Source organism: Haliotis cracherodii, unplaced genomic scaffold (assembly GCF_022045235.1).
Source record: "Haliotis cracherodii isolate W230 unplaced genomic scaffold, xgHalCrac1.p SCAF_3, whole genome shotgun sequence".
Lineage (NCBI taxonomy): Eukaryota > Metazoa > Mollusca > Gastropoda > Lepetellida > Haliotidae > Haliotis > Haliotis cracherodii.
In genome coordinates this window covers 20,399,132-20,414,322 of record NW_027266286.1, presented here as the reverse complement: position 1 = coordinate 20,414,322, position 15,191 = coordinate 20,399,132, and the positions used below count along the sequence as shown (strand labels likewise).

Genomic DNA, 15,191 nt, shown 5'->3' with positions numbered 1-15,191 from the left:
TATATTTTCTGATACTAAATAATGTTTGATGTATATCTTACTTTTTATGATACTATATTGATTGGCGACGGATTCTATAATTTCACTGAAAGTACAACCATATGCTACAATAACTGTGTTCTTGGCCTTATTGCGAAACTAATCTAAACAAAACCATGCATAGCCTCCCTCTCCCAAGTCATTATTATAAGAACATTGAGACCCAAACTGTCAACTAACCTAGTGCGCAAGTTAGCACAGTGAATTTGTGATGGTTAATATTTGCAATGCCTGAAGATAACGTTAAGCACTGAATACCTTAAGATTATTATTACTTGAGACCTTAGACTAGGGCTGGGACTGGTAACTCGGGTACTTGGGTCGGATGGGTACTTAGTGGGACCCTGGTACCCACAGGACCACCCTGACCCATGGTTAGTCAAGTGATATGTTGTTTAATGACAAAAATTATTTGGAACTCCATGGTTACACTACATGTAACTAATGTTCACATTTCTTTCTGACTATGCATCCATTCTTTCTGACTGTTTAAATAAAGCTTCAGTCAACTTCAATGTATGCATGACCAGATTGTTTTATAGTGCACCTAAATACTTTTTGCCTGGGCTCTAGTCAAACAATTCCAAATTGGAACTTTTGGTCCTATTCCTTGACCTACAGCGGGTACCTGGGTAGGGTCGGGTAATAGGAGGTTGGTCAGTAAATTTGGACTCATCCCAGCCTAGACTGACATTTAGCCCCAGAAATAGTTAACAAAATTATATCTACAAAATATAAAAAAAATAATCCAAATATGGGTCAGAACAATCCTCAATTACAGGAGCTGAGGCAATCTAGACCTGCCAAATAATTTTAAACTTGAGTTGGGCTCCCTTTTCAATTTCTTCTCGCTGGTCTGGGAGACTGACAAGTCCCAGGTCTACCTCAGACATTATTCATTATTACAGGTCAACACTGAATGGTGATGTGCACCTGGTGCGGAAAAGTTCAATAAGTCTCTAAAATGTCATGGATACTTTTCACCAAATCTATGGTTTTATTCTTAACATAAGCTTAGTCAACTGTGGGGTTAGAAGCTACCAACCCAACTCACTCACTCACACTGTCACAGAACAGATTAAACATTTACTAACCATGCCTAGAGCAAATATGTTTTGATTTGTCTTGACTTGTCTGCAAAACTTGTCAAAAGACACTGTCTTACAGGGTGGAAACTGATTTCTGTCATCTTACTGTGGACCAAACTGAACACCTTTAATATCCAGAGAACAAAATAATAGTCAACCACGTACATGAATGTTTAATGCCTGCCCACCAAGCATCTCTTGGCCACAACTTGACCTGCAGATTTACGCTGACAGTAGGTTGATAAGAGATGGTGGTCAGTTGTTTATACTTATACCCATTCTAATAACTTCTTCACTGATGATAGTTACTGTAAATAACTTCTTCACTGATGATAGTTACTGTAAATAACTTCTTCACTGATGATAGTTACTGTAAATAACTTCTTCACTGATGATAGATACTGTAAATAACTTCTTCACTGATGATAGTTACTGTAAATAACTTCTTCACTGATGATAATTACTGTAAATAACTTCTTCACTGATGATAGTTACTGTAAATAACTTCTTCACTGATGATAGTTACTGTAAATAACTTCTTCACTGATGATAGTTACTGTAAATAACTTCTTCACTGATGATAGTTACTGTAAATAACTTCTTCACTGATGATAGATACTGTAAATAACTTCTTCACTGATGATAGATACTGTAAATAACTTCTTCACTGATGATAGATACTGTAAATAACTTCTTCCCTGATGATAGATACTTTAAATAACTTCTTCACTGATGAAAGTTACTGTAACAAAAAAGTCCCGTGAAGATTCCGGTGTAGAATAGGTCTTCAGCAACCCCATACTTGCCGTAAAAGGCGACTATGCTTGTTGTAATAGGCGACTAATGGGATTGGGTGGTCAGACTTGCTGACTTGGTTGATACATGTCATCGATCCCAATTGCGTGTTTTGATGTTCATGATATTAATCACAAGATTGTCTGGTCTAGACTCGATTATTTACAGACCGGGTCATATAGCTGGAATATTGCTGAGTGCGGCGTTAAACAACAAACCAACCAACCAGCTGTAACTTAAATTTGTCCCGATTTAATTTCAGGGTCCTTTCACAATGTCGTGGGATCCCTTATCAAACATGGACTTCTTCCCGAATTGGTGCAACGTCCCCAACATGGACTACCTCACCAACCATTACAACATGGTTACCCACAATGCCAAGAAGAGAGGTAAAGGTCATCACGAACAAGAATTCCCTCGGTACTTTCGCCCCAGATTCAGACCCCCGTATCCAATGAGGCCTCCACCATCGCTACAGCCCCATTGGTACAGACCGGACCAGAATGATGGATCAAACAGATCTGAGGGGGGATACAGTTGCATGGGGGATAACTCATGGAGTCCTCCAGGGGTGAGTGGGGTATAATTCTTGTAATGTGCTTGTTGTGTTCATTGTTTGGCACTCTCAATAAATGAATTGCTTTTGATATGACTGACCCATCATTTCACTTGGAATTACTGGTATCTTGCATTGGAAACCATGGGAACAAGGGATAACTACTCAGGCTATTTTCACTATTGCAATTTTATTGTAATTAAGGGTGCGCAGTATTACTGGTATATCGGTAAATTGAGGTTCATTCTTTCCATGATAGGCATCACAATATCATGTTCGGTATAAATAGCGATTTATATTGTGTGCTTAATGATAAACACTTGCCAAATACATGTACCTTCGAAATGTTCCGTAATTCCAAAATGCAAGTTCGCATTCTGGAGTTCTCCTGTGGCAGTGGTGGAACACCAAGTCATCACTGTCCCGGAGCGTTCATCCTTGTGTATTATTGAATGAGTAAACATTATGCTGTTCCAGCATCTTGGTATTTTTTCATTGATGAACATCAACTCCTGCATTGATGTTTCAAATTGCTTCTGAATTCAAAATTTTGAATTATACAATATATCGTGATATGTATTGCAATACATGCATTGTGCATTGTAAAATATTGTGACACACTTTAAACCTCCAATACCCATCCCAATTTGCAATAGTACACCACACTATTGCAATAGTATTGAAATAGTTGTGCCCAAACACTATTGCAATAGTACTGAGATAGTTGTGCCCAAACACTATTGCAATAGTATTGAGATAGTTGTGCCCAAACACTATTGCAATAGTATTGAGATAGTTGTGCTCAAACACTATTGTAATAGTATTGAGATAGTTGTGCTCAAACACTATTGTAATAGTACTGAGATAGTTGTCAAGTAGTTGCAGTAGTATTGCAATAGTAGTTAACCAACTTTAAGGCTTGATAATGATATTAATCAATGTAATAGAAATGAATAAAGCATTGCTGATGTAGCCGGGTGTTGATAACTCTGAATGAGTTAACCACATAAGTACCACCCACTTATAACCCCCTAGTATTCATTATATACATATATACCTTTTCATCCATTATCACCATCACTTCATTCTGTGTTCATTATATGTTGTCCTTGTCTGCAGTTGAATGTCAGCCAACTAACATCAACCTTGATACCCTTTTGCAGCCTCTGTGATTTCTCCAGCTTTACCTGGACTTCCCCCTATCTATTTTTAGATATGTCCACCACTTCATGTCACTGTGAAGCATCTTGACTGCCTTTAATACCTGTCAGATGCTACCTTTCTTCTGATTGGCCCTTTGGTCCACTTCTTTAAACTTCCTTCCTTTCTCCGACCTCGGATCAGAAGGTCCATGGTCTCGAATCCTATCACGGGACTTGGAAATTTTATGGCCGCTACACTGTCAATCTCAGACAGCCATTTCCTCCCTGTCACTACTGAAACCAAAGGGAAGTAACTCTAATCTGAAGTTTTCTTTATTGTTGCCAACCAACATACAGGCGGGTTTTGAACTCACAACTAACTGCATCTATTGAAACAATGGATTGTTATGCATACTATTGACAATACTGTTGGAATTTTTCCCTTCCAATCAATATGGTACTATTGTAGGACAAACAAATGCAATGCATTGACAGTTTGATGTTACATTCCTAATGGGAACTAGTTGTCAGGAGAACATATTTACAATGTTTTTGTAACTACCCATTAACCAGTATTTCAAGAGCATGTTATAAGTACAATCACAATAATGTATTCACCTTGTCTTCAACCTGTCTAAGTTACTGGATATATCACATAAGGTTTAAGTAATGTGGTTCTGATTACCTGACTGACCCATATATAAAATGTGCTGACCCTACATTTTATTACTCATTGTTTGTGACCTGATAATGAAAAGATTGTTTTTGTAATTTGCAATAAATCTGCATGCCGAAAACGGTGGTCAGGCTCGCTGACTTGGTTGATACATATCATCGATCCCAATTGCGTGGATCGATGCTCATGATGTCAATCACTGGATTGTCTGGTCCAGACTCGATTATTTTACAGACCGCCGTCATATGGCTTGAATATTGATGAGTGCGGCGTTAAAAAACAAAAAAAAGAAAGAATTATTTTCATAATCACAATATATCTCAAAGCTGTTGTTTTTGTAATCATCAACAAGTCTTAAAGCCATAGACAACCTCAAGATGTTATAATTCAACTAAAGCTGTGGCAGGTCTTGGCATGTTGTCATGCTGAACTGACACAGCTTTTTGGTGGTGCAGTATACAAGCCACATCTCCCGTCACCTTGCAGCAAATAGGACTCCTAATTGACTTCCTTCAGACATTCACTGATCATTTGATGTCATGTTTTTCAGTTGTACCCACAATATTGGAACGGTATTGAACAAGTGGCACCACCAAATGATGTCCAATTTACAGAGGATGTATCCCTGACCTGGAACTCCGACCCTTCGGCATATTTCGAGGGCCTTGAACAAACTGTTCCTCCGTGTAACAACCAGCCTGAAGAAGATTGGTCTGTGTCCTGGTGTTCTGACCTATCCGAACAACTGTTTCCCCAGCAACCGTTTCCCCAGACACCGTTTCCCCAGCAACCATTTCCCCAGCAACAGTTCCTGGCTCCCAATCCAATTCCAATGCAATACCCAGTTCCTCAGTCACCACATTGGATCCATGGCCCAATGCGTCGTCGACATAAAAAGAACAAGGTTGGTATCTAAAAAATGAACATGAACAGAGATGTTATTAATCCAACAATCGATACATTTCAATTGTCCATTGGCAATGATGAGTAAGTTGTCGTAGATGCCATTTGCAGATTACAGAGTTGTGTCCCTTAATCATACCAGAATCCTATGAGCACTGGTTTGAATCCTAGATGCTCCCTCATTAATATCGCCGCCGTTGTCTAGTGGTAGAGCATCCACCTGGAGAGCGGAAGGTCCAGGGTTCGATTCCCGGCCGCGTCATACCAAAAGACGTTTAAAGATGGTACTTGATGTTACCCTGTCTGGCTTTTGGCATTTAGGAGCTAAAACAAGGACTGGTCAGCTCGGTGTCAGTATACTGTTTGTTTGTTGTTTAACACCGCACTGAGGAATATTCCAGCTATATGACGGCGGTCTGTAAATAATCGAGTCTGGACCAGACAACCCAGTGATTGACATCATGAGCATCGATCTACGCAATTGGGATGCGATGACATGCATCAACCAAGTCATTGGGCTATGCTGTGCCTGATTGGGGTTAAACCATTGCATAATATCTCAGTGTGCTAGCACTATAAATTGGCATCAGTCTGGACTAGTACAAGCAGCCACACTCCATTACTTATAGACTGCCGCAATATAGCTGAAATATTGGTGAGTTTAGCATTAAATAATAAACACACAGACCTATGTATGGCGTACAAGGCGACTTACCAGACTGGATCGACAAGCTTTGAAACTTTGTCAATAGTGTCATTTTACCCCTGCTGCAAGTATCATAACAAATTATCAGTAACTGGGTTGTCTGGTACACACTTAATCATATTAATAATAATGCTGAAATATTGCTGAGTGAAGTGTTAAACAATAAACAGGACATCGCTCATGGTTTCCCTTATGTATGTGACCCGTGAAGGTCTTCAGCAACCCATGCTTGCCGTAAAAGCTGACTATGCTTGTCGTAAAAGGCGACTAACGGGATTGGGTGGTCAGACTCGCTGACTTGGTTGATGCATGTCATCGATCCCAAATGCGTGGATTGATGTTCATGATATCAATCACTGGATTGTCTGGTACTGACTTGATTATTTACAGACCGCCGTCATGTAGCTGGAATATTGCTGAGTGCGGTGTTCAACAACAAACCAACCAACCAACCAACCCTTATGTATGTTCAGAAGAGACTAGACCAGCCCTACACAAGGCCCCCCACCTCCGCTACCGTCAGTCAGACCATCACCACTCAGCTGAGACAGATGAAGCCCTTCCTCCAGTCCCTGCTAGTGGCATGGAAGCGGGACAAGCTGGATCTGGCTGCCGTCTGTGTGGCCGTGTACGACGACGACGACAACGCTCTCACCAACATCTTGTGGCTGGACAAGCCGGGCACTCACACCTTCACGTTGTTTGGGGACAAGGGAGTGAAGATTGAGGTGTATGGCCTTGGGAAGGTCGGGAAGAGCAGTGGAGCCTTTTATGTTTCAGTCAGTGGCAGGAAAACTGTGAAACTGACACTTGCTAAAGGTGAGTGGAATGGCTGATCCTTTTCAATTGCTCAAACATTTGTTTCTTTGTTCCCTCTATTGTGAATATATAAATAAATTATGATGGATTCAGTGGCATTTGATTGGCTAAACAAGCAGTTTTGTCTCCATTTGTTTCTATAGACAAACAGAAATAGGCCACGTCCACTGAATGACACTGGTTAGAGTTGTTCTGGATGTTGGTTGGTTGGTTTGTTGTTATACGCCTCACTCAGCAATATTCCAGCTATATGATGGCGGTCTGTAAATAAATGAGTCTGGACCAGAAAATCCAGTGATTGACATCATGAGCATCGATTCATGCAATTGGGATCGATGACATGCATCCAACAAGTCAGAGAGTTTGACCACCCGATCCCGTTAGTCGACGTTTATGACAAGCATAGTCGCCTCAACTTCTATAGGGAGCCATATTTCCTGTGAAGAGTTGCGCCCTGTAAATTAACAGGAACCCTACGGCAAGCATGGGTTGCGGAAGACCTATTCTACCCCCAATCTTCATGGGTCTGTTCTGGATGTGTTTGAGCATGTTGAGGTAATTATTTGCAGGATGAGTTTCAGCCATTGCAGATATTCAAGAGGTACATGCTCCACTCACTCAGGCCTCAAAGTTGCGACTAAAACGGTCGCCAATGCGACCTAAATTTCAATTTGTCTGCAGTCTCAAATTCAGAGGTCGCAAAATGACTACCTTGAAAAATATCTTGTGGCGACTAAATTCTATTGCTACTCATATGTAGACACACAAAAAAACCAACATGTCTGCTACTAATTGTACTCACAAATAATTCCTCCTAAAGTCAACAATGAACTGAAATATACTGAACAACAAAAGTTCCTTTGACATTGAATAAGATTTAATGCAAAGTTATGTTTTTTACCAAATCTGAAACAATTTCGGTTTGCAACAGATAAAAGACTCCTGTAAGTGTTCAAATGGTTTCATTTGCCATACTGACTTCAGAAAATGTGTGATTTCATAAAAAACATGAACATGCCAAAATGTCAATTTACAAATCAATAGCATGGGTGTCCACCTCTGTTTATGATGCAAGTAACACATCTTCGTCTCATGGAATGGACCAGGCGTCGCACAAAGTCCTGTGGGATATCTGTCCATATCTGCTGGAGCACATTTAAAAGTTCCTGGAGTGTCTGTGGAACACGTGGTTGATGTAGAAGGCGCCGATCCATCTCATCCAACATGTGCTCGATTGGTGAGAGACCAGGGGAGCGAGCCGGCTAGGGGATGACATTCACATTGTTTTGTTGAAGAGATTCCTGAACAAGTCGAGCAATATGAGGCCGGGCGTTGTCATGTTGAAAGGTAATGCCTGGGCCATGATGATGCAAAAACAGTAGAACAACAGGGCGGATGATCTTGTCACGATAGCGTTGTCCATTGAGATTTCCCTCTACCACTATCAAACAGGTCCTCTGTCTTGCTGTAATCCCATCCCCCCGAACCGATCTTCTTCTATGACACAATGATTGACGTAACCTCGACGTTGGTACACTCTAATCCGTCCATCGCTGTGGCTGAGGTGAAAACGACACTCGTCAGTGAATAGAACTTGTCCCCACTGCATGGCCGTCCAGCGTAGACGTTGTCTGCACCACAGTAGACGTGCTTGACGGTGGTTTCCTGTCTGGGGGGTCTTCTGGTGACAATCCCTGCACATCTGAGGCAATGACGTATGGCTTGTGAAGATATTCGTCGAAGGCCAGGGATGCTTCTTGCAGTCACCGTTGCTGTCTGGAATCGATTTCGTAGGTGTGTTGTCGTATCCAGTTGTCTTGTTGATTATTGGTTATGCATGGCCTGCCACTCCGAGGATGGTCTCTGACTGCATTAGTGTGTTGCCAACACTGTCATAAACACCAAATGGTGATTCTGTGGACGTTAATTTGTTTTGCAACATCACATTGACTCGAAACTGCTTCAAGCATACCAATGGCTCGTAGACGCTCATTTCGGACAGGCCTGGCCTTTCTTAATGTTGAATAATTGCATAATTTTGTTGTTTTTCTGAGTGGTTGTTGTCAGCACGATGCTAAACAATGTTTTTATACCCATTCTTGGGTAGTGAAATGTATGGTGCTTGCATAAAAGGCAACTTTTGCATGGAATGCATGCTTTTCTGTAGTAGTTTTTTGTGACTTGATTCCATACATGTACTACAATATTGAAAACCAAACTTTACTTGTTTGAAAAATACACTCAAATATTGGTGTCACAGGAACTTTTGTTGTTGAGTATACATTAATATTAATGTAATGAGTATTTTATTTTACTTGATAGTTTATTAGATAAGGAAAGATATACCTATATGATATGTAATATAAATTGCATCATTGTCCCAAATAACAAAACTCAAGTACAGCATGTACAGTTTCCACTAATATACAATTCCAAGACTAGTGCTATGACTTGTACATGTAATAGTTATTTGAGAAAAGATAATTTCAAAAGCCTTTGGCTACCTACAATATCGGCTTGACTTCTTGATTTTACCACTGGCTACCTGGAAAACAATACTTGTAGCCATATGACCATATGGCTATTTAAACTTTGAAGCCTGTCACTAGAACTCCACTAAAGACTCCATTGAATCTTGTTGATTTCCATAAGAGCTGAGATTGATCAGGGCTTGAAAATTGAATGATTATGTCTGTGATAGTGAAGATAGGCTTTCAGTTTGGCATTTTTAGACACAATTATGCAAAAAAACAATTTTTTTTTTTAAATCGTACCCCTTTAGCGAAGTTCGGCAAACGAACGGGTGATGAGAAATTTGGTCAGTACAAATACGAAATTTAAGATAAAATATCACCATACATGTTGATTTGCCGTTTAAATTGTATTTTTTGTTCTGCTAGGGGCACCCCCTTCTACACAGCTGTGTTTTTTGGAAAAAAAGTGCGCACTATACTCAAGAATCTTTGATGTCTGAAATTTAGAAACACTTGTTTCAGGGTTGTAGTCATGGTAATTCCCCCGTGAAAAGAAAGAATATTAACTTATGAAATACGAGTACTGTTTCGGGATATGAATCATATTGCACCCATAGTATTGGGACAGTTATCGTGTCGTGACCTTATTACAGGAAAGTTAAACAGCATTTCAGACTGGTTTGAAACTTTTAACATGCTTCCTTTGCATTTATGTATTTTCAGATTATTCCAAGTGGGAGACTTTAGTGCTGAGGAGGAAGACGTGTGATCGTAGCCTAATGGATGCCCTTGTGATGAAGGTTTGATCCTTTGATGTCACTAATGTTATGTGTTGATTTCCAAGTTGAAATGTACAGAACTTGATTGTGAAATTCGTAAATGACCATACAAGATCGATGAACAATTAATAAATTAATGAGGCCTGTGCTGGGCTGTTGATAGAGGCCCGTGCTGGACTGTTGAATGAGACCCGTGCTGGGCTGTTGAATGAGGCCTGTGCTGGGCTGTTGAATGAGGCCCGTGCTGGGCTGTTGAATGAGGCCCATGCTGGGCTGTTGAATGAGGCCCGTGCTGGGCTGTTGAATGAGGCCCGTGCTGGGCTGTTGAATGAGGCCCGTCCTCGGCTCTTGAATGAGGCCCGTGCTGGGCTGTTGAATGAGGCCCGTGCTGGGCTGTTGAATGAGGCCCGTCCTCGGCTCTTGAATGAGGTCTGTGCTCGGCCCTTGAATGAAGGAAACAGTAATGGAAGTCGACAATTTCAGATGTGTAAACCTGTAAACAAGCCTTTAAGCAGGCTCCTCAGTGGGTCTCATGGGAGGGAAACAAAAGTGTCAGGCGCTGGGACAGACTGTAAACACTGAGGGAAGTCACTCATTATCACTAGCTATCGAGGTCACTAACAAAACTAGCTATTGTATGAGTGCCTATCATAACTGCCTATAACAAAATTAATGTCACATAACACTAAGCTCGGCATCAGAAAAGTTCCTCTTTACATTGTTGCCTCTTGCAGAGAATTCATCCCATTGGGATTCAGGAGCAGACTTCATCCCATTAACCCATGTTTCTTGCAAGACGACTAGAATGGGTATTTGGTGGCTAAAATGGCTGCTGTGTAGAAATAGAACTGTGGAATTGTTAAAGATGAAACTGATGCTTCCCTGGATCGTCTTTGTGAAATTTTCTAAATGGAAAGACCACGATAATGGATTGTCAGCAATATTAGTCAGATATATGACAGCGCTATGTAAATAATTGAGTCTGGACCAGACAATCCAGTGATTGACATTATGGGGATCATCTGCACAGTTGTGATTTGGTGATGTGCATCAACCAAATCACCAAGTCTGACCACCGGATCACATTCGTGGCCTGTTCTAACAACAAGCATGGGGAGCTGAAGATCAATTCTAACAGGGAACTTCAGTAAATTACCTGGAAGTAAACATCTCTTCTAAGAATAAATATGTTCTAAGAGACTTAATAGGTCCCCAGTACCCCATACTTAGATCCCTGTGGGTATTCTGGGACAGAATAGTTCCCAGTACCCCATTCTTGGATCCCTGTGGGTATTCTGGGACAGAATAGGTTCCCAGTACCCCATTCTTAGATCCCTGTGGATATTCTGGGACAGAATAGGTTCCCAGTACCCCATTCTTAGATCCCTGTGGATATTCTGGGACAGAATAGGTTCCCAGTACCACATTCTTAGATCCCTGTTGGTATTCTGGAAAAGAATAGGTTCCCAGTACCCCATTCTTAGATCCCTGTGGGTATTCTGGGACAGAATGGTTCCCAGTACCCCATTCTTAGATCCCTGTGGGTATTCTGGGACAGAATAGGTTCCCAGTACCCCATTCTTAGATCCATGTGGGTATTCTGGGATAGAATAGGTTCCCAGTACCCCATTCTTAGATCCATGTGGGTATTCTGGGATAGAATAGGTTCCCAGTACCCCATTCTTAGATCCCTGTGGGTATTCTGGGACAGTTTTCTAGTGCCCCCTGATGGAAAGTATTGCGCAGTGATCAATCACAAATTGTCATTCACTCACTCACTCAAGCTGTGACCTGGTTGATGAACACTATGATGAACACAATGATGAACATTGTACCAAATAGGTCCAATCCAATTACAAATATTGACGGCAATTCCTTCTTTTGCAGGAATCTTTTCAGATGTTCCCAAAGCTGCTGGTGCAGACCCATTACAAAATGAGTGTTGAAGATCCAGGTGCCCCCAAACTGGGACATGGAGGGGTTGATCATTCTGCAAAAGGACCTGTCTTTGAGAAAACGACCACCACAACCACTGCCACATCAGCTCATGGGTCAAGACTCCTTGGCCAAACCCATCCCCAATCTTCTAGCTCTGCATTTACCACTGCCCTTACCACTGCCCTTACCACTGCCCATACAGCTCTGAAAGGAGACATCACTTCATGCTCCACGCAGAACACCAGCTCACACCAAACAGAAACACATGCTACACTAGTCAGTACACAAGCCTGTATTAAGGCAGTCGTGAAAACCACCACTGGGAACGCCAAACACAAACCAATCAAGTCAAAAACTAGTAATGAATGTACCACTCTAAACCGTACACAAAACAATATTTGCAATATCTGGAACAACACAGTGAGGACTTCATGTAATGTTTCTCATGCTGTCAAGCCTTGCCGGTTCTTACGCCCTTTATTGTGTTATGATTCACTGTCCGAGTTGTCTGCGGCATCGACCAGCGCAGACGATTCTGACACCGTGAGCAGCAACAAGTGCACCTCCCAGTACTCACCGATCACTGGCTGGGATGTCACTGATGAGATGAACAGAAATGTCATTACTCAGTCCAGAACAAGGAAACATGGGTCACATCCTACCACTACTGCCATGAATGTTGGTGACATGGGAGCCTCTGGTTTCACCTTGGGTGGAGCTAGCAGGTGTGGGGTTCCCACGGGTGGAGCTGGCAGGTGTGGTGTTGCTAGCAGGTGTGGTGTTGCCACAGGTGATGCTGTTACTGCCCGTGAAGCTGTTGTCCTTGGCAATGCGGTTTCCAGGGAAAGTGTTGCAGATAGGTCTGCTTTTGTTGTCCTTCATTCTAATGGGTACAACCATACTGTGTTGGACAGTGACTCTGAGGGGGGAGTATCTTTAGGTTTTGAAAATTTTGAAACTCTGCAAGAACCTGTGAAGAGGTCAAAGGTTGGAAATGGTGAAGTCAGAGTCTCTGATCAACCAGCTCAACAGAAAGTTGAAAATCTTAAGCCTGGAAGAAAGAGACCTTTTAGTGAATTGAGTAACTCAACAGTTGGTGGTAACCAATTATCTAAGAATGCTAAAAAGAAAAAATTGAGAAAGATAGCAAAAGCTAAGAATAAGTTAGCCTCAGGTCAGAAGAATGTGAAATGGAAGAGTCCATTGCTGCCTCAAAGAGTTGACCTTGAGGACAGGCAGGTGATGCTTCCAAGAGTTGACCTTGAGGACAGGCAGATGCTGTTTCCAAGAGTTGACCTTGAGGACAGGCAGATGCTGCTTCCAAGAGTTGACCTTGAGGACAGGCAGGTGCTGCTTCCAAGAGTTGACCTTGAGGACAGGCAGGTGCTGTCTCAAAGAGTTGACCTTGAGGACAGGCAGGTGCTGCCTCCAAGAGTTGACCTTGAGAACAGGCAGGTGCTGCCTCCAAGAGTTGACCTTGAGGACAGACAGATGCTGCTTCCAAGAGTTGACCTTGAGGACAGGCAGGTGCTGCTTCCAAGAGTTGACCTTGAGGACAGGCAGGTGCTGTCTCAAAGAGTTGACCTTGAGGACAGGCAGGTGCTGCCTCCAAGAGTTGACCTTGAGGACAGGCAGGTGCTGCCTCCAAGAGTTGACCTTGAGGACAGACAGATGCTGCTGCTGTTGCGGTTCCATAAGTCTGGGAAGGTCTACTTCATCCGGGGACGCATGAAGAATGGTGAACTGGACATCCCGTTCTCACTCATTGCAACTGAGAAGTACGAAGCTCGTATGTTCGAGTTGGATGGACAAGCAGCATCACTTAGGGCTTTCAGTATCAACAGTGTATCCAGTTTCCTCACCTTCACCACATGTAAGATTTTATTTAACTTTCTCTTCCTGGGGTTAGATAAAAAATACAATAATCCGAAAATAGACTCCTACCTTCCAAATGTATTTCTGAAAAAAATAATTTAAACACTTACTGGAGACTGGCCTTTTTTTAGTGTGTGTTTGTGTGTGGGTGTGGGCGTGGGCGTGGGCGTGTGTGAGAGAGATTTTCATGCCGCCCTCATCCATAATCTCAACACCCATCCTCCCCATTATAAATGACCACTCCCTAATCATGAATTTACCTCATCTATTAAAAGAGCCTAAATATTATATTATCAATTTTAACTCAGGTCAAATGGAAAGATAATGGCATTAATGTCCAGTTAATGGTTTACAGACTCTTATAAACTGTTCTTTGATTGGCAGCGCTGACTCTCAAACACCTTGAGAAACTACAAGAAATGGCCGAGGAGTTCATCTGCAAGAGTCGCTCCAAATACCACCACCTTAAACACTTCTACAGGAACAAGCCCAGGCCTTACTTTGGAGACATCTTGTACAATCACGATGGTGTCATGAAGCCCTACCTGAAGGACCACAATGGAGACCAGGGATCGCCCATCAACGGGAAACTCAATGGTTTGTTTTTCAGTGCATCGGTCCAATTTTCGACAGGGAAAGTACCTTCAACTTCCTGCTTTGGTGACAAGCGTTTGTACGTTCCTGCTGACGTACTGTTCGATATGGACACTTGCTTGTATTTCACAGACTTCTACTGCACCAGTAGTAGAGGTCCTCATTATGTCACACTAGTGATGACAAGGAAGGGTTCAGATGCAGATGTGTTTTGTCAGACATGCTTGCGTCAGCTTAATCCTTTCAACAACCCCTTCCTGTATAAAGAAAACTCAGTGTATGGTTGGCAGGTATTCACATGCACATGCTCGGTTTGCTTGAATATTGAAGTGTTTTACACAGAAAATGTGGACATTGGGTGGCTGTTAGACAGACATAGGAATGATGCGTATTTTGAAAATGTCGAAACATTTGGGCAAGGACATAGCTCAATTATGGGCATTCCAAAGAATACCAGGTGCAATTTGTGCAACCTTCAGTTGGGTTTGCCCTCGACAAAAAGACAGCACAAGTAGACAGTTGTCAAGTGAAGACCAATAGCAGTGTTAGAGGATGTTATGAAGAATATCATGCTGGTTAGGTATTACATATATGGTTTAACACGGGAGTAAACTCATTGAGATATTTGTCTGTATAGTTCAGCGTCAGTGATTGGTGAAGGTGTTAGTATGAAAAGTTTAGTTCACAATTCTTTACACTATGACGAAAGACTTGTCAGGATCATGTGAATCTTGTTTCAGGTTTCACAATGATATATTTTGAGTAATATTTAAAAATTCCTTGAACAAACGGAAATATGAAATTATC

The 15,191-nt window shown here is 41.8% G+C and overlaps 1 protein-coding gene across 1 annotated transcript; it reads left to right on the top strand.

Moving 5' to 3' along the window:
• Nucleotides 1-2,196: 2,196 nt before the first annotated feature.
• Nucleotides 2,197-14,899, top strand: LOC139473790 (uncharacterized). Its single transcript, XM_071256550.1, has 8 exons — nt 2,197-2,502; nt 4,847-5,200; nt 6,379-6,724; nt 9,922-9,998; nt 11,865-12,047; nt 12,147-13,298; nt 13,551-13,788; nt 14,175-14,899. The coding sequence occupies exons 1-8, from the start codon at nt 2,197-2,199 to the stop codon at nt 14,897-14,899; spliced, it is 3,381 nt and encodes a 1,126-aa protein (XP_071112651.1).
• The last annotated feature ends 292 nt before the right edge of the window (nt 14,900-15,191 follow it).

What these genes read in the sequence shown, in the direction of transcription:
- LOC139473790 (XM_071256550.1), top strand. Translation starts at nt 2,197, where the DNA reads ATGTCGTGGGATCCCTTATCAAACATGGACTTCTTCCCGAATTGGTGC. An exon ending in GTCGACATAAAAAGAACAAG is followed by an intron (nt 5,201 to 6,378) that starts GTTGGTATCTAA and finishes ATGTATGTTCAG; the next exon opens with AAGAGACTAGACCAGCCCTA. An exon ending in GGTCAAGACTCCTTGGCCAA is followed by an intron (nt 12,048 to 12,146) that starts ACCCATCCCCAA and finishes ACTTCATGCTCC; the next exon opens with ACGCAGAACACCAGCTCACA.